General features: G+C 34.7%; 2 protein-coding genes and 2 pseudogenes across 3 annotated transcripts; 1 reads left to right on the plus strand and 3 right to left on the minus strand.

The window, feature by feature from the left end:
• Nucleotides 1-1,025: 1,025 nt before the first annotated feature.
• Nucleotides 1,026-3,101, plus strand: LOC147294215 (tRNA/rRNA methyltransferase (SpoU) family protein). Of its 2 annotated transcripts, none has more exons than XM_086233165.1 (4): nt 1,026-1,278; nt 1,377-1,478; nt 1,823-1,889; nt 2,544-3,101. In XM_086233165.1, the coding sequence occupies exons 1-4, from the start codon at nt 1,072-1,074 to the stop codon at nt 2,768-2,770; spliced, it is 603 nt and encodes a 200-aa protein (XP_086089291.1). In that variant the 5' UTR covers nt 1,026-1,071; the 3' UTR covers nt 2,771-3,101. The 2 variants fall into 2 exon arrangements, with proteins under 2 accessions (XP_086089291.1, XP_086089290.1); XM_086233164.1 differs by having other exon boundaries at nt 1,763-1,889; nt 2,544-3,097.
• Nucleotides 3,102-3,599: 498 nt separating this feature from the next.
• On the minus strand, nt 3,600-4,678 carry LOC147294216 (protein DMP2-like). Its single transcript, XM_086233752.1, has one exon. It carries the CDS (start codon nt 4,586-4,588, stop codon nt 3,980-3,982), a length of 609 nt encoding a protein of 202 aa, XP_086089878.1. The 5' UTR covers nt 4,589-4,678; the 3' UTR covers nt 3,600-3,979.
• Nucleotides 4,679-8,045: 3,367 nt separating this feature from the next.
• On the minus strand, nt 8,046-9,116 carry LOC147294217 (protein DMP2 pseudogene; annotated as a pseudogene).
• Nucleotides 9,117-16,574: 7,458 nt separating this feature from the next.
• On the minus strand, nt 16,575-17,632 carry LOC147294218 (protein DMP2 pseudogene; annotated as a pseudogene).
• Nucleotides 17,633-19,723: the final 2,091 nt, after the last annotated feature.

A 19,723-nucleotide genomic window follows, 5' to 3' on the forward strand; every position in this document is an offset into this window, starting at 1 on the left:
CTTGTGAAAATGTTTCATAGTCAATATTTGTACTATTGGTTTTCTGTGTGTAAAGCTTAAGTGTTTTTGCTGAAATTTGTTTGTAATGGTTGATATTTCCAGAAAAAAAGGATAGTTGTCATGATAGGAATAGGATTTGGAGAATTATTTAAGGTAGCCTAGGGTTTCAAATTAGAAATTTTACAGTTACCAACAATCAAACTCAAATCAATTACACTAACAAGTAGAAGATGTCAAGGGGAGAGAGTACATACCAAAATCGGCCGGAGCCGCCATCGGCCTCGTCGGAAAACAGGGAGAGAAGGCGCTGACTTCCAAGCTTCGATTTGCTGCAACTAGTGGTCGAATGAACGATCTAACCACACCATCAGACTCCTCTCAACGCAAGGAATATTCTGGTGGTCAGCAACAGTCGCACCGTCATCGGAAAACAAGTTGATGGCGGCAAGCTGTCGATCTTCTTCTTTGAGTCGCCTCCTACAGAGGTCGTGGAGGTGAGAGAATGGCACCATAGAGTTCAGATTGACGAGAGGAATCGACTAGTGGTGGTTCGACACCTTGGTGTCGCCAGAAATTGCAGATCACCGGAGATGACAGTCGGCACTGGTGGTTCTCAAACTGTTCTCACAGTGGCTCATCTTCTCGCAATGGTTCTCAAGCCGTCGATCTTCTTCTTCAAGTCGCCACCTACGGAGGTCCTATACAGAAGAGAGAGATGAGGGTGAGGAGAGATAAATGAGAGAAATGAGAGAAATGAGAAAGGGAGAGGCAGAGAGACGGAGTGACAGACAGAGAATGATGGAGACGGAAGAGAGGACCGGTTTGGTATAAACTGGGCCTTCTTCAAAAACCAAAAAATGACCTGGGTCTTAAAGGTATTAAGAGCCCAAATTTGGGTTTTATAATCATTAACTTTAAAATTAAAAGCCTAGATTTCATTGACAAACCAAAAGGGGTAAAAGAAAAAAAAAAAAAAAATGTCTTTAGACGACGCCGTTTAGTGGGTGGGTTTTGTTACGGTAGGACTCTAGGCTGAGTGAGGCTTCACTGAAATCTGCGAGAAGGGAAAGAATGGGGTTCGAAAGCTATGTGGTGGTGCACAACATAGCCAAGAGGCACAACGTCGGCACACTCGCACGAAGCGCCACCGCCTTCGGTGTCTCCGAGCTCATACTCGTCGGCCGCCGAGACTTCAACGCCTTTGGCAGCCACGGCTCAACTTCCCACCTTCGCTTTCGCCATTTCCACTCCCTCAATGAAGCTCGCCTCTTTCTCAAGGTTCTCTCTCTCTTTGCTCTTCTTCTTTCTCTATTGCTTTCTTGCTGTTTTGGGTGTGGAGCTGACTGAGTATTCGTGTTTGTATATATGGGGTTTAGGAGAAAGACTGTGATATATGCGGCGTTGAGATTACGGATGATGCTGTTCCTGTCAATCACCACCCTTTCACCAAGAGCACTGCTTTTCTTCTTGGAAACGAGGTGATTATCATTTTTCACAAGTACCCATCTGGGTTTTGTTTTTATTGAATGGGAAATTTGGACAACATGTTGAGAATCACTAACTTTAATGGGTTCTTGGACGTTTGCTTGGTGGGGTTGGTTTGATATGTTTTGGTAGTTTGAGTAGAGATTTTCTGTTGCAACTTAACAATCTGGTGTTCTATGTTTCAATTCTTTGAGCTAAACTTCACTTTGTAATCATTTAGGCATTTGCAAATAAGCTACATTTGGCGATACCTTTGTATTTTTCTTTTGCTTTGTAGGGGACAGGCCTTTCTGCTAAAGAATGTGAGATATGTGACTTCTTTGTGTATATCCCACAGTATGGAGGTGGCACTGCTTCCTTGAATGTCACCGTAGCAGCTTCTATTGTCCTGCATCAGTTTGGAGGTAACTATCAAAACTGACTAATACTTAGTGTGAATATCATTTTCGCATTTCTTATGTTCAATGAACAGACCTTATTTATCCTTCTCTAGTATTCATCTTTGTGCTCTTCCTTCTTGTCTCCCGGGTCCCTACTTTCATCTATTGAACTTATGATCATGAATATAAGTTCTTGGATTCTTATTGTTTCACTTGGTGTCCACTAGGCATTGGTTCAACTGGTAAAGGGAGAGGTGGGGTTGGTTAGGCCTTTAGTTTTTAAGTCTTAAGTAAACAGAAAAATTGAAATGAGTATCACTCTGTAGGATTACCTAATTTTCCTTAATGAGCAAAACTGCTTTATTGGCATGCCAGTCTAAGACTTTTAACTTTGAATGCAATAATGATCTGTTTCTTTCTACATTGATTATTTCATTCTTGAGTAGAAAATGATTTTAAGTTCCTCATAACCACCACAAATAAATTAGAATGTTTCCTTCTGAACTATGTCCACTGCATTTAATTACAGTTTTGCTTACAATTTAGGTTTCTATTAACTTTGATGAGGGAAAAAAACAATTTTGAAAAGGATCAGGGAAAAAATTAATAGAATCTATCTTTTTAAGATCCTCCTTGTGCATAACTTCTGAAACTTTTCACCCATGGTTATATCTTCAGTCTGGGCTGGCTTCCCCGAGAGAACCCGTGATGGGAACAAGTTTATTGTGACAGAGAAACCTGTAAAACAGGCAAGACGGAATTTTTGCGCAGAAACAGAAGATTCCATCATTGAAGAGCGAAAATCTAGAAAAGAGAATGCGTCTAATGGTTTCTTTGATGAGAGTGGAAATGACAATTCAACTTCCAACCTTTTGGATGGATTGTTTGGTGATGTAAGAATTTAATATTTTTAGCATCATAAACTGTTAGAATGGTTTGGATTTCCAGTATACATTCCTCAACTGGTGTAAAGAGGGAAAAAGAAAAGAAAAGAAAAGGAACAGTTTATGACTTCATGCATGACTTGTTACTGTTAGAATGTATTTGTTAGTGGCAAGGCTTGTGTTGAAGTTACTGTTAGAATTTGTAGGAATGTGTTGGAAGTTACTGTTAGAATTTGTTGCCATTGGCATGACTGCAGATGTAAACTATGACAAGTTTTCTTCAGTTTGTGTTTCATTCAAGGATATAGTGGAAGGATTGGTACTCTTTTTTTTGTTGTCCCTAATAACAGATGATATTGTTGGTGAGAATCCCACTTCGAACTTGTTTCCTTTCACATGAGCTTTTCTGCCTCACAGTTGCTGCATGGGTGAGAACCGTGAGATGCTAAGTACTGGAATTGTTTGTTAAAATGCCCAAAAGCGAGGTTATTAATGGGCCTTAGCTTTCGGTTCTTAAGTCGGGCCTGGCCTGTTTCTTATCAGATCTAGTACAACTAGTTGGGGCTTCTAAATGGCTTGCCAGTCTCCCCATCCGGGATCCCTCTCACCCTCATCTGAGATGATGGGGTGGCCAGCCATGGCCTGTGTTATTATTTATTTTTTGAAAGTAAATGTGCACGTATAATAAGCTTAGACTTTTTGTTTTGTTTTGATTTTTGGGGCTCTAGAGTCCCCATTATTAAATCAAAATGAATGCACAATTATACCCTAGTGCACTTGTACACAGTACACTCATCTTTGTGTAGAGACATATGCTTTTGGAATACATGTTCAACATCACAGGGTAAGATATCACAAATTATCATTAATAAAAGAAAATTTGGTGCCACAGTAAGAACATGCTACATATCCAAGGGGATCAAGAGGGAAGAAATGAATCAAACTTGGGCAAACCACCAAAATAAACAATGAAAAGAGCCCAAGCTTGCTCATTTAGCAATTACACTTACAACTGAATTGAAGCATCAAGCATATATATATATATATATATATATATATGCATTCATATACATAATTCTTAGCAAATTCTTAGCAAACTGTTATACTTAAGAGTAAAACTTTCATATATAACAAGTGTATATACTTATTATGTTTGTCTCTTTCATCACGTGTACGATGAGAGAAATAAACACACACAAAGTGTATACATAAGAAAGTTTCTCTCCAAACTTACGAATCTTGTGAATTAGAATCATCATCAGAACTTGATGAGGGGTACCCAATTCCATGGCGTGTATTAGGGAACACAACAAAGACAGTCCCAGCAACTGCACCAATCACAGGAGGCAACACCTGCAGCAACACCTTCTCACTAGACTCAAAATCTGGATAGAAGCAATTCACAGTGTTGGTGTCCAAAAGTGACACCACCCCAAACACAATCAAAGCAAAGAAGGCATGCACAAAGTCCCCAAACCGGAGCTTATATCCAGACAAGTCCTTGGAGTTGTCAGAACTGGGCCACAGGCCCTTTTTTGTGGCAATCCCATAGTGGGTTTTGGCATCACTGCCAGTGTAGCTGTCAGTGAAGGAAGCAAAGCAGCAAGAGAAGGCAGAGAGGAAAATGAAAATGGCGCTTAGGTACTTGTTGATGGGTTTTGCGCACTGGCCAGTGTTGGTCAGGACAGGGTTGAGGAACTGGAACAAGAACACTGTGCCTGTGGGGAGGAGCTTGATGAGGTTGCCTACTCCTGTGAGTGTTCTGTCCTTGACACTTTTCTTTTTGGAGGATGTTGTGTTTGATAACAGCGATGTTGAGGCAGAGCTTGAAGCCCCCATTTGGGAATCAATTGATTAATGTGTGTGTGCTAGAGATCACTAGGGAGGGAGTTTAGAAGTGTTGTAGTTATGTTGTGTTGTGTTGTGGAATTGTATTGTGGTTCTTGTTGCTACAAAAAATTGTTGTATATATAGAGAAAGAGAGAGAGAGATATAAATATATATATATATATATGGTGGTTATATAGAAGATTGCTCACCTTAAATGAAATGAAAAATGGTGGTGTTGTCGTGTTGAGTTGGAATTGGAATTTAAGGTAGCTTTTACTTTTCGAAAGGGAGGCCGGGCTTCATTTCTAATCCAAGTTTAGAGGATTGAATTTGCAGTACTCCCAAGACTAAGATAAACAAAAATTATAAGAGAAAAAAAATCCAAAAAAGCCCTAAACAAAATATATATACACACATAGGTAGAGTGATTAGCTTTGTGGCAAATTTATGTACATAAATCATGTATACTAAAAAATATAGAGTATATATATGTCCAATTATTGTCACTGTCACATCTTATAATAATCACATCAAGCTGTAGGGTTTTATACAAATCTAAAATTTTTGTGTTCTCTAGTAAAAAGTAGTTGTGTGTGTTCATTTTGCACAACTACTTGCATGTAAAACTTTATTTGAGAAGATTACAGATTTGATCCACTTATTTTATATTTAGTTTAATTTTGGTCCACAATCTTTTTTAAGTTCTGTTTTGGTCTACTAATTGTTACACTTGTTTAATAAATGTTCAGATTTGTTTTCTTAAATTTGTCCCGCATTTCACTCTATCAAATCTCAACTAAATTTAGCAAACATATACTTGTTTTAAAGCTATATATCTCCTCTTTACAACCATATAAAGATCATTCAAATCGAAATTCTAAAACTCAAGATAATTGGCCCTAAACTAGGGTACCTGAAACTACCAATTTTTCTTAGAAAATTTTTAGATTTTTCAAACTTCACCAAACTTCAATTCTCTTTGATTCTAATACTCCAAATTGGTTCCTATGACTAATAAATGATGACATATAAACTTATACTTCAATTATAATTGAAGAAAACACAACCAAAAGGATTCAAAATCATAATTTAAAAAAAAATCGTGAACCAAAATTAAATTAAGTATAAAATAAGTAAAACCAAATTTGTAATTTCCTCAACTTTATTTTAATAAAGAAATACACTTGGACTTACGAGCTTAAAGAGATTATTTAACAAACAAGTGAATTTCCAAGTCAACCTTCGTATGATTTTTTCAACATTTGATCTTAGCATGATAAATGCATGTGTGCATATATATATATGCTTTAATGAAGCGTGTTGGAAACCATATATAATTATTCACATTAATTAAAGTATATAGTACTTGGAATAAACTGTATTTAATTATGGGGGTGTTGCGATAAAAAAAAAATAAAATTAAGGGCTGTTAATATCTAGTGATTTCACATTAATATATAGGAAAATTAATGGTATACATTTACCCCTAAGGAAAATGCTTATTGCATATGACTAGCTCATTGCCTAAATTTTCCAACTATGTTTCCTACCAGTCCAATTAACTGTAGAAATGAAGAATTCAAAAAGTTTGGAAATGCTAAATATTGGCTATAACATAGTAAGCATAGACTCGTAGAGTGTAATATATAAATATATATATCTACTACTAGGAATTGGAAAATGATGTCCAACAACGTACCAGATCATATAGTCTTATTTATAATGTTAATTATTATACAATAAGTCCAATATTCAATTCATGAATCTAGGAAATTATTTAATTAAATTTGCATGGAAGTTTATTAGTTGTTTGGTTACGCAAGGGATGATGAATTGATGATCATCGTCATTCACCAATCACCACCCACATGTCTGAAACAAGAATAATATAGTTAAATGCAGGCGCGTGCAATCTTTCCGGCTGCAGTCTCAATCCTGTTCCTCACTTTCTCCATTCTTGTTATTTATTTGCTATACTAGGTTCATTTATGCCTTTGTTTTAGTTCCTTCTTCCGAAATCTAGAATTCTAGTTACACACTTACACTCATCTCATAACATTTTATAGAATAATCAAGCACACAGTTCCATCTTCCTGGAATCATTGACACTTTTGCATGTCAGGAACTAGGGCATCAAGTGAGTTTAATTCGGATGAGGTATAAGGTTGGGACTATGATTGAGCTCCCTAGAGCTGCTCTGATTGCAGATGAGGTAGGCTAAGTTCATATGTTTTTCTGTATAACTGTTACTACTGATTTCAACATAGAAGGAAGAACATGTTATTCATATTATGCTGATTGATATCATATATATGTTGTCATCAATGTTGATAGATTGCAAAGGAAGCAGAGTTCTTCTCCTTTGGGACCAATGATCTCACACAAATGACCTTTGGGTACAGTAGAGATGATGTGGGCAAGTTTCTACCTATTTACCTCTCCAAAGGCATTCTTCAAAGTGATCCATTCGAGGTTAGTCATATGCCAGTCCACAGGCTGGACTAGACTATGTTTCAAGTTCTCCATTCAGGTTTTTCTTTTCTTTTTTTCTTTGTTTTTTGAGGTGAAACGTGGTTGAAAATGTTTTCTTATTAGACAGTCTGACATGTTATATTGTTAGATTATTCGGAAACAATCCTAACTTATCACCTATACTCAATCAAGTTCCTGATTCTAAATGCTTTGGCAGGGTACCTATTGCTAGGCTAGCAGCAGCTCAAGCTGTCTGAGAAAAATTGCGTAATTGGTGACTCGGCACTTGTAAATAAATGCATTTTATTTATTCGGCATAGAGAGGGAAGAGAGAGAGAGAAGGGAGATGGGGGTGAGTGGGTTGCGCCGGCGATGGAAAGGGGTGGGGTCGATCGGCGAAGGGGAGGGGTGGGGTCGCTCCAGCGATGGGGAGGGGGTGGGGTTGCGCCGGCGGTGGAGAGGGGTGACCGGCCAAAATTAGAGAATGGGCATGCAGGGGCAAAATGGGCAAAAATTTGTGGTAGTGGTCAACTTAGTGGTTTTGGGTGATCTGAATAGCATCCCTCTTTGATAAATACACCCCGCACCTTTTTTGGGCAAAGGGGAATTCATTGAAAGGCCCAAAGAAGGGCAAAGGAAAGACAATAAAAAAGGGTCCAAACTCCAAAAGGAGGCCCAGGTAAAGGGAAACAAAATAGGTAAGGCTGCACCTGAAAACATTCTGAAATTTCCAATTATAAAAAAAGAACAAAATTAAAAACCATGGCTTGCCAGTCACCTCATCCCGGATCCCTCTCACCCTCATCTGAAAGTAAATGTGCACGTTTAAAAAGCTTTGACTTTTTGTTTTGTTTTGATTTTTGGGGCTCTAGAGTCCCCATTATTAAATCAAAATGAATGCACAATTATACCCTAGTGCACTTGTACACAGTACACTCATCTTTGTGTAGAGACATATGCTTTTGGAATACATGTTCAACATCACAGGGTAAGATATCACAAATTATCATTAATAAAAGAAAATTTGGTGCCACAGTAAGAACATGTTACATATCCAAGGGGATCAAGAGGGAAGAAATGAATCAAACTTGGGCAAACCACCAAAATAAACAATGAAAAGAGCCCAAGCTTGCTTTAGCAATTACACTTACAACTGAATTGAAGCATCAAGCGTATATGCATTTATATAGCAAATTATTAGCAAATTATTAGCAAACCGTTATACTTAAGAGTAAAACTTTCATATAACAAGTATATATACTTATTATGTTCATCTATTTCATCACGTGCACGATGAAAGAGATAAACACATAAAGTGTATACTTAGGAAAGTTTCTCTCCAAACTTACAAAGTTTGTGAATTAGACTCATCATCAAAACTTGATGAGGGGTACCCAATTCCATGGCGTTTATTAGGGAACACAACAAAGACAGTCCCAGCAACTGCACCAATCACAGGAGGCAACACCTGCAGCAACACCTTTTGAGTAGACTCAAACTTTGGATAGAAGCAGTTCACAGTGTTGGTGTCCAAAAGTGACACCACCCCAAACACAATCAAAGCAAAGAAGGCATGCACAAAGTCCCCAAACCGGAGCTTATATCCAGACAAGTCCTTGGACTTGTCAGAACTAGGCCAGAGGCCCTTTTTTGTGGCAATCGCATAGTGGGTTTTGGCATCACTGCCAGTGTAGCTGTCAGTGAAGGAAGCAAAGCAGCAAGACAAGGCAGAGAGGGCAATGAGAATGGCGCTTAGGTACTTGTTGATGAGATGCTTGCACTGGCCAGTGTTGGTCAGGACAGGGTTGAGGAACTGGAACAAGAACACTGTGCCTGTGGGGAGGAGCTTGATGAGGTTGCCTACTCCTGTGAGTGTTCTGTCCTTGACACTTTTCTTTGTGGAGGATGTTGTCGTTGATTTAGAGGCAGAGCTTGAAGCACCCATTTGGGAATCAATTGAATCAATTGAGATCACTAGGGAGGGAAGAAGTGTTGTTGTTTATGTTGTGTTGTGTTGTGGAATTATATTGTGGTTCTTGTTGCTACAAAAAATTGTTGTATATATAGAGAAGAGAGAGAGAGAGAGAGAGAGAGAGAGAGAGAGAGAGAGAGAGAGAGAGAGAGAGAGAGAGAGAGAGAGAGATATAAATATATGGTTATATAGAAGATTGCTTTCAAGTTAAATGAAATGAAAAATAGTGGTTGTCGTGTTGAGTTGGAATTGGAAAGGTGGCTTTTACTTTTCGAAAGGGAGGCCGCCAGGCCGGGCTTCAATTCTAGTCCAAGTTTAGAGGATTGAATTTGCTGTACTCCCAAGACCAAGATAACAAAAATTATAAGAAAAAAAAAAAACATATCCAAAAAAGCCCTAAACAAAATATATATACACACAGAGGTAGAGTGATTAGCTTAATTTGTGGCAATTTTATGTACATAAATCATGTATACTAAAAAATATAGAGTATATGTCCAATTATTGTCACTGTCACATTTTATAATAATCACATCAATTTGTAGGGTTTTATACAAATCTAAAATTTTTGTGTTCTCTTGTAAAAAGTAGTTGTTTGTGTTCATTTTGCAAAACTACTTGCATGTAAAACTTTATTTTAATAAAGAAATAAACTTGGACTTACGAGCTTAAAGTGATTATTTAACATGATAAATGCATTTGATCTTAACATGATATACTTTCAACCTTCCTATGATTGAAATATACTTTTCTATGATTGAAATATACTTTTCAATGATTGAAATATACTTTTCAAGTCAACCTTCCTATGATTGAAATATACTTTTCAACATTTGATCTTAACATGATAAATGCATGTGGGCATATATATGTATATGCTTTAATGAAGCGTGTGGGAAACCATATATAATTATTCACATTAATTAAAGTATATAATTAACTAATTAAAGCATATACTTGGAGTATTGGAATAAAATGTATTTAATTATGGGGGTGTTACGATGAAAAAAAAATTAAGGGCTGTTAATATCTAGTGATTTCACATTAATATATAGGGGAATTAATGGTATACATGAAGAAATTTCCAACTATGTTTCCTACCAGTCCAATTAACTGTAGAAATGAAGAATTCAAAAACTTTGGAAATGCTAAATATTGACTATAACATATATAAATATATATGTGTACTACTAGGAATTGGAAAATGATGTCCAACAACCAGATCATATATATAGTCTTATTTATAATGTTATTATACAATAAGTCCAGTTCGATCAATTCATGATTAATCTAGGAAATTAATTAAATTTGGAAGTTTATTAGTTGTTTGGGTATGCAAGGGATGATGAATTGATGATCATCATGCCGTGCAATGGAGGCTCTTTTCATTTTGTAGTCATGCCGATTGCCGTAGGTGCTATAAAGACTCAATGTCCCATTGACCCATACTCACTCACTGTCATCTCACCAATTGCTGGCTTACAAACATTTCAGTTGTGAAGCAACTCAAAGGAAGTTGCTGCTTATTCATATATCTTTGGCTTTTTCCTCTTTTGGCAGTGCATATAACAACTTGTGGTGGGTCATTTTGGTTGGACTTGCTTGAAAACTTCATGGCTAGCTTTTGGAGTACTGAGCTAGCAAGAACTGAAATTTGATTACCAACCTCAACCTAGTTGCGTGCTATCAACTTTTATTTTAGTTAGGACCTTTTACATATATAGGGATATATGGGTACTAAACTTGCATTCTTTCCATCATCATCAACCACATGAAATGCATGATCGACCATGCTTATATATGATGGTTGAGCAAAGTTTTAAGGCCTCCTATAGTTTTTGGGACTGGACAACATAGGGCATGAATATTATGTGTCTTAGATTTGATAGACTAAGACCTGCAAACTATAATACGGAGTACTCTAGAATGAATTTAACTAAGGAAATTCGAATTTTCTGCTAGTTTTTACTTGACTTTTAATTATAGTCATGTATTTATTATTTAACTAAGGAACTGGGCCACAGGCCCTTTTTTGTGGCAATCCCATAGTGGGTTTTGGCATCACTGCCAGTGTAGCTGTCAGTGAAGGAAGCAAAGCAGCAAGAGAAGGCAGAGAGGAAAATGAAAATGGCGCTTAGGTACTTGTTGATGGGTTTTGCGCACTGGCCAGTGTTGGTCAGGACAGGGTTGAGGAACTGGAACAAGAACACTGTGCCTGTGGGGAGGAGCTTGATGAGGTTGCCTACTCCTGTGAGTGTTCTGTCCTTGACACTTTTCTTTTTGGAGGATGTTGTGTTTGATAACAGCGATGTTGAGGCAGAGCTTGAAGCCCCCATTTGGGAATCAATTGATTAATGTGTGTGTGCTAGAGATCACTAGGGAGGGAGTTTAGAAGTGTTGTAGTTATGTTGTGTTGTGTTGTGGAATTGTATTGTGGTTCTTGTTGCTACAAAAAATTGTTGTATATATAGAGAAAGAGAGAGAGAGATATAAATATATATATATGGTGGTTATATAGAAGATTGCTCACCTTAAATGAAATGAAAAATGGTGGTGTTGTCGTGTTGAGTTGGAATTGGAATTTAAGGTAGCTTTTACTTTTCGAAAGGGAGGCCGGGCTCCATTTCTAATCCAAGTTTAGAGGATTGAATTTGCAGTAGTCCCAAGACTAAGATAAACAAAAATTATAAGAGAAAAAAAATCCAAAAAAGCCCTAAACAAAATATATATACACACATAGGTAGAGTGATTAGCTTTGTGGCAAATTTATGTACATAAATCATGTATACTAAAAAATATAGAGTATATATATGTCCAATTATTGTCACTGTCACATCTTATAATAATCACATCAAGCTGTAGGGTTTTATACAAATCTAAAATTTTTGTGTTCTCTAGTAAAAAGTAGTTGTGTGTGTTCATTTTGCACAACTACTTGCATGTAAAACTTTATTTGAGAAGATTACAGATTTGATCCACTTATTTTATATTTAGTTTAATTTTGGTCCACAATCTTTTTTAAGTTCTGTTTTGGTCTACTAATTGTTACACTTGTTTAATAAATGTTCAGATTTGTTTTCTTAAATTTGTCCCGCATTTCACTCTATCAAATCTCAACTAAATTTAGCAAACATATACTTGTTTTAAAGCTATATATCTCCTCTTTACAACCATATAAAGATCATTCAAATCGAAATTCTAAAACTCAAGATAATTGGCCCTAAACTAGGGTACCTGAAACTACCAATTTTTCTTAGAAAATTTTTAGATTTTTCAAACTTCACCAAACTTCAATTCTCTTTGATTCTAATACTCCAAATTGGTTCCTATGACTAATAAATGATGACATATAAACTTATACTTCAATTATAATTGAAGAAAACACAACCAAAAGGATTCAAAATCATAATTTAAAAAAAAATCGTGAACCAAAATTAAATTAAGTATAAAATAAGTAAAACCAAATTTGTAATTTCCTCAACTTTATTTTAATAAAGAAATACACTTGGACTTACGAGCTTAAAGAGATTATTTAACAAACAAGTGAATTTCCAAGTCAACCTTCGTATGATTTTTTCAACATTTGATCTTAGCATGATAAATGCATGTGTGCATATATATATATGCTTTAATGAAGCGTGTTGGAAACCATATATAATTATTCAGATTAATTAAAGTATATAGTACTTGGAATAAACTGTATTTAATTATGGGGGTGTTGCGATAAAAAAAAAATAAAATTAAGGGCTGTTAATATCTAGTGATTTCACATTAATATATAGGAAAATTAATGGTATACATTTACCCCTAAGGAAAATGCTTATTGCATATGACTAGCTCATTGCCTAAATTTTCCAACTATGTTTCCTACCAGTCCAATTAACTGTAGAAATGAAGAATTCAAAAAGTTTGGAAATGCTAAATATTGGCTATAACATAGTAAGCATAGACTCGTAGAGTGTAATATATAAATATATATATCTACTACTAGGAATTGGAAAATGATGTCCAACAACGTACCAGATCATATAGTCTTATTTATAATGTTAATTATTATACAATAAGTCCAATATTCAATTCATGAATCTAGGAAATTATTTAATTAAATTTGCATGGAAGTTTATTAGTTGTTTGGTTACGCAAGGGATGATGAATTGATGATCATCGTCATTCACCAATCACCACCCACATGTCTGAAACAAGAATAATATAGTTAAATGCAGGCGCGTGCAATCTTTCCGGCTGCAGTCTCAATCCTGTTCCTCACTTTCTCCATTCTTGTTATTTATTTGCTATACTAGGTTCATTTATGCCTTTGTTTTAGTTCCTTCTTCCGAAATCTAGAATTCTAGTTACACACTTACACTCATCTCATAACATTTTATAGAATAATCAAGCACACAGTTCCATCTTCCTGGAATCATTGACACTTTTGCATGTCAGGAACTAGGGCATCAAGTGAGTTTAATTCGGATGAGGTATAAGGTTGGGACTATGATTGAGCTCCCTAGAGCTGCTCTGATTGCAGATGAGGTAGGCTAAGTTCATATGTTTTTCTGTATAACTGTTACTACTGATTTCAACATAGAAGGAAGAACATGTTATTCATATTATGCTGATTGATATCATATATATGTTGTCATCAATGTTGATAGATTGCAAAGGAAGCAGAGTTCTTCTCCTTTGGGACCAATGATCTCACACAAATGACCTTTGGGTACAGTAGAGATGATGTGGGCAAGTTTCTACCTATTTACCTCTCCAAAGGCATTCTTCAAAGTGATCCATTCGAGGTTAGTCATATGCCAGTCCACAGGCTGGACTAGACTATGTTTCAAGTTCTCCATTCAGGTTTTTCTTTTCTTTTTTTCTTTGTTTTTTGAGGTGAAACGTGGTTGAAAATGTTTTCTTATTAGACAGTCTGACATGTTATATTGTTAGATTATTCGGAAACAATCCTAACTTATCACCTATACTCAATCAAGTTCCTGATTCTAAATGCTTTGGCAGGGTACCTATTGCTAGGCTAGCAGCAGCTCAAGTTGCTGTCTGAGAAAGATTGCGTAATTGGTGACTTGGCACTTGTAAATAAATGCATTTTATCTATTCATACAAAGCCATACGATCATTATAGAAACCCAAAATAAAAGAAAAATATATTATTTGTCAAAAGAACAGGACCAAAAAAAAAAAAAAAGGAGTAGGAAATGTGAATAATTTTTGGGATTCAATCTTAATTTGTAATAAATTATTTGTAAGTTGCAACATTGAACAACTTGTGACTTGGTGCAAGTTGTGTTGATCACATATGATAGCATGTATATGTAACATTGGACCCTTTTTGTTTATTTTGTATGGATTTTTTTCCTTCCCAAAACCTTATTTCCTTTCTAATTTTCCTCCTCTGGTTGCAAAATTTCTTCCTGTTTTTGTGGGTTCAGTATATAGTGGGTTTAAAGCTACTACTCAATTTGCAATTCTCATTTGTAATCTCAAACTCTAATGGATAATGGATGTAACACTTGCACATTGAGGGTTGGCTCCTAATCACATATTCGCATGCCATTCTAATTTAAGGGTGGCAATTTTAGTTCCCCTGTCGTATTTGTGTTGGGGTTGAAATGCATATGCTAGAATACAATATGATTAGATTTTTCTTAAAACAAACACAATATAATCATTAATGTAGAATACAATACAATATGTATATTCCATTTATTATTTAGATCGAACTAAGTATTTAGATTGACACGATTAACTAAGTACTGGAATTGTTTGTTAAAAGGCCCAACAGCGAGGTTATTAATGGGCCTTTGCTTTTGGTTCTTAAAGTCGGGCCTAGCCTGTTTCTTATCAGATCTAGTACAACTAGTTGGGGCTTCTAAATGCACCAAACAATTTGATAAGTACACCCCACACCTTTTTTGGGCAAAGGGAAATTCATCAAAAGGCCCAAAGAAGGGCAGAGGAAATACAATGAGAAAGGGTCCAAAAGGAGGCCAAGCTAAAAGGAAACAAAATAGATAAGGCTACACCTAAAAACATTCTGAAATTTCCAATTATAAAAAAGGAACAAAATTAAAAACCATGGCTTGCCAGTCACCCCATCCCGGATCCCTCTCACCCTCATCTGAGATGATGGGGTGGCCAGCCACAAAGAATTAAATTTCAGATTTCAAGATTTTTAAATTTTGACAAAAATTAGACAGAAACGACGAAAATTCTTATCAAAATACGAAAATTTTTAATGAAACTTTACCATATGTTTATTTAACATATTATCTACTAAATTGATAGAAAAATATTAAAGAAACCAAATTATATAGTAGGTTTCATGTAATATAAGGTGAATATAATGCGCGTTGGAGCAAATACTGTTAAATAAAATTAGTATAATGAATAAATAAAATTAGTATATTCTTTATACTGTATAATTTAATTATAAACTAAAATCTAAACCCTAATACTCTATATACTCTATATACCATAATACTTTTATACTCTATAATCTATACATTAAACCCTATATACTCTATATTCTTTAGGATATTAGGTTTTAGGCCCTTTAAGATATTTTTAATTATTTTTTTATATAGAAATGTATTAGAATTTAAGGTTTAAAATAACTAAACGAAATCTCAAAAAAAAAATTTTCTTTCCAATTGCCCAAAGGCCCCAAACACACCCCCCCTCCTTTTTTCTCTTTTTTTTTTTTCTCTTTCCTTACTTTTTTTCCCCGTGCCTCTCTCTTCAGTCTTTTTTTTTTTTTTTTTATCTTTCCTTCTTTTTTTTCTCATGCCTCTCACCCAGCTAAGCTTTTTCTTCACTGAGTGTAACATTCCAAATTTTGGCTTACGGTAATTTTGTTACTTAAATTTTTCAAACTTGTTTTAAGGTTTGTTTAAAGGAATTAGAAAATTTTCTTAAGTTTATTTTAACTAACTTAGACATTTGGTTGTGGTTCTAGAGCTTAGTTGTTGGCGGTTATTATTTTTTTCATAATTAAATTATGAGAGTAGGATTTTTCATAATTTTTTTGAAAGCAATTTGACTATTTTGAGGTCATAGGAAATTAGTACTCATCAATACGAGTCTATAAAATTTTTCGGTGAATTATTTGGAGTCTCGAGCTATTTTTGGTGAATTTCTGAAGCTGAAGAAAATAGAAAATAGGAAAATTTCGATAATTTTGATAAATTTCGCCAAAATTTCAAAATTTTTGAAAATTTTGGCGAAATCTTCACGAAAAATTGTTAAATATGTGTTTCGATTTCAGAATCCTAAAAAAACGAAATTTTCGACAAAATTTCACTGAAAATTTCAAAATTTAATACCTTGACCTGCCATGGCCTTTATTATTACTTGTTTTTTGAAAGTAAATGTGCACGTATAATAAGTTTTGACTTTTTGTTTTGTTTTGATTTTTGGGGCTCTAGAGTCCCCATTATTAAATCAAAATGAATGCACAATTATACCCTAGTGCACTTGTACACAGTACACTCATCTTTGTGTAGAGACATATGCTTTTGGAATACATGTACAACATCACAGGGTAAGATATCACAAATTATCATTAATAAAAGAAAATTTGGTGCCACAGTAAGAACATGTTACATATCCAAGGGGATCAAGAGGGAAGAAATGAATCAAACTTGGGCAAACCACCAAAATAAAAAATGGAAAGAGCCCAAGCTTGCTCATTTAGCAATTACACTTACAACTGACTTGAAGCATCAAGCATATATGTATTCATATACATAATTCTTAGCAAATTCTTAGCAAACTGTTATACTTAAGAGTAAAACTTTCATATATAACAAGTGTATATACTTATTATGTTTGTCTCTTTCATCACGTGTACGATGAGAGAAATAAACACACATGGTGTATATATAAGAAAGTTTCTCTCCAAACTTACGAATCTTGTGAATTAGAATCATCATCAGAACTTGATGAGGGGTACCCAATTCCATGGCGTGTATTAGGGAACACAACAAAGACAGTCCCGGCAACTGTACCAATCACAGGAGGCAACACCTGCAGCAACACCTTCTCACTAGACTCAAACTCTGGATAGAAGCAATTCACAGTGTTGGTGTCCAAAAGTGACACCACCCCAAACACAATCAAAGCAAAGAAGGCATGCACAAAGTCCCCAAACCGGAGCTTATATCCAGACAAGTCCTTGGAGTTGTCAGAACTGGGCCACAGGCCCTTTTTTGTGGCAATCCCATAGTGGGTTTTTGCATCACTGCCAGTGTAGCTGTCAGTGAAGGAAGCAAAGCAGCAAGAGAAGGCAGAGAGGAAAATGAAAATGGCGCTTAGGTACTTGTTGAGGGGTTTGGCGCACTGGCCAGTGTTGGTCAGGACAGGGTTGAGGAACTGGAACAAGAACACTGTGCCTGTGGGGAGGAGCTTGATGAGGTTGCCTACTCCTGTGAGTGTTCTGTCCATGACACTTTTCTTTTTGGAGGATGTTGTGTTTGATAACATCGATGTTGAGGCAGAGCTTGAAGCCCCCATTTGGGAATCAATTGATTAATGTGTGTGTGCTAGAGATCACTAGGGAGGGAGTTTAGAAGTTGTAGTTTATGTTGTGTTGTGTTGTGGAATTGTATTGTGGTTCTTGTTGCTACAAAAAATTGTTGTATATATAGAGAAAGAGAGAAAGAGAGAGATATAAATATATATATATGATGGTTATATGGAAGATTGCTTTCACGTTAAATGAAATGAAAAATGGTGGTGTTGTCGTGTTGAGTTGGAATTGGAAATTAAGGTAGCTTTTACTTTTCGAAAGGGAGGCCGGGCTTCACTTCTAATCCAAGTTTAGAGGATTGAATTTGCAGTACTCCCAGGACTAAGATAAACAAAAATTATAAGAAAAAAATATATCCTAAAAAGCCCTAAACAAAATAGATATACACACATAGGTAGAGTGATTAGCTTTGTGGCAATTTTATGTACATAAATCATGTGTACTAAAAAATATAGAGTATATATATGTCCAATTATATATTGTCACTGTCACATTTTATAATAATCACATCAAGCTGTAGGGTTTTATACAAATCTAAAATTTTTGTGTTCTCTAGTAAAAAGTAGTTGTGTGTGTTCATTTTGCACAACTACTTGCATGTAAAACTTTATTTGAGGAAATTACATATTTAGTCAACTCATTTTATATCTAGTTCAATTTTGATCCACAATCTTTTTTAAGTTTTGTTTTGGTCTACTAATTGTTCTATTTGTTCAATAAATGTCCATATTTATTTTCTCAAATTTGTCTCGCTTTTTACCCTATCAAATCTCAGCCAAATTCAGCAAACATATACTTGTTTTAAAGCTCTGCATCTTCTTTTTACAACTATATAAAGATCATTTAAATCGAAGTTCTAAAACTTAAGATAATTGACCTCAAAGTAGGGTACCTGAAACTACTAATTTTTTCTAGAAAATTTTCAGATTTTTCAAACTTCACCAAACTTCAATTCTCTTTGATTATAATATTCCAAATTGGTTCCTATGACTAAGAAATGATGAAATATAACTTATTCTTCTATTATAATTGAAGAAAACATAACCAAAATGATTTAAAATAATAATTTAAAAAAGATCATGAACCAAAATTAAATTAGGTATAAAATAAGTGGACCTTATTTATAATTTCCTCAACTTTATTTAATAAAGAATTACACTTGGACTTACGAGCTTAAAGAGATTATTTAACAAACAAGTGAATTTCCAAGTCAACCTTCGTATGATTTCAATATATTTTTCAACATTTGATCTTGTCATGATGAATGCATGTGTGCATATATATATATATATATATACATATAGAGGAGTGCTCTAAAGTTAACTGGTTAGTAAGTTAATATGAAACTAACTATAATTTTGGACCCACCATATAACTAATTTCATAATCTGAACAGTCTATTTTTTAGGTCCTACTTCAAAGATCATCATTGTAAAAAATCAACTAAATCAGAAATCATTTAGTCATTTAATTGTGATCAAATAAATAGACGATCACTGTTTTCGATAAAAGCATATAAGTAGTTATTATTATTATCAAATGGCTAAATAACTTCCGATTTATGAGATTTTTTACAGAGATGATCTTTGAAGTAAGGCCTAAAAAATGATCGGTTCAGATTTTGAAATTACATTATGCGGTGGACCCAACATGGTTGTTAGTTTTGTATTAACTTACTAACCAGTTAACTTTAGAGCATTTTTGTATATATATATATACTTTAATGAAGTGTGTGGGAAACCATATATAATTATTCACATTAATTAAAGTATATAGTACTTGGAATAAACTGTATTTAATTATGGGGGTGTTGCGATAAAAAAAAAAAAAAAATTAAGGGCTGTTAATATCTAGTGATTTCACATTAATATATAGGAAAATTAATGGTATACATTTACCCCAAAGGAAAATGCTTATTGCATATATATGACTAGCTCATTGCATAAAATTTCCAACTATATATGTTTCCTACCAGTCCAATTAACTGTAGAAATGAAGAATTCAAAAACTTTGGAAATGCTAAATATTGGCTATACCATAGTAAGCAAAGACTATAGAGTGTAATATATAAATATATATATCTACTACTAGGAATTGGAAAATGATGTCCAACAACGTACCAGATCATATAGTCTTATTTATAATGTTAATTATTATACAA

Source organism: Dryas octopetala, chromosome 2 (genome assembly GCF_963921425.1).
Source record: "Dryas octopetala chromosome 2, drDryOcto1.1, whole genome shotgun sequence".
NCBI classification, from domain to species: Eukaryota; Viridiplantae; Streptophyta; class Magnoliopsida; order Rosales; family Rosaceae; genus Dryas; species Dryas octopetala.

Bases quoted from the DNA above. Each gene is read 5' to 3' on its own strand.
- LOC147294216 (XM_086233752.1), bottom strand. From the start codon at position 4,588: ATGGGGGCTTCAAGCTCTGCCTCAACATCGCTGTTATCAAACACAACA.
- LOC147294215 (XM_086233164.1), top strand. From the start codon at position 1,072: ATGGGGTTCGAAAGCTATGTGGTGGTGCACAACATAGCCAAGAGGCAC. The intron at 1,279-1,376 runs GTTCTCTCTCTC...TATGGGGTTTAG, and splicing joins AAGCTCGCCTCTTTCTCAAG to GAGAAAGACTGTGATATATG. The intron at 1,479-1,762 runs GTGATTATCATT...TTTGCTTTGTAG, and splicing joins CTTTTCTTCTTGGAAACGAG to GGGACAGGCCTTTCTGCTAA.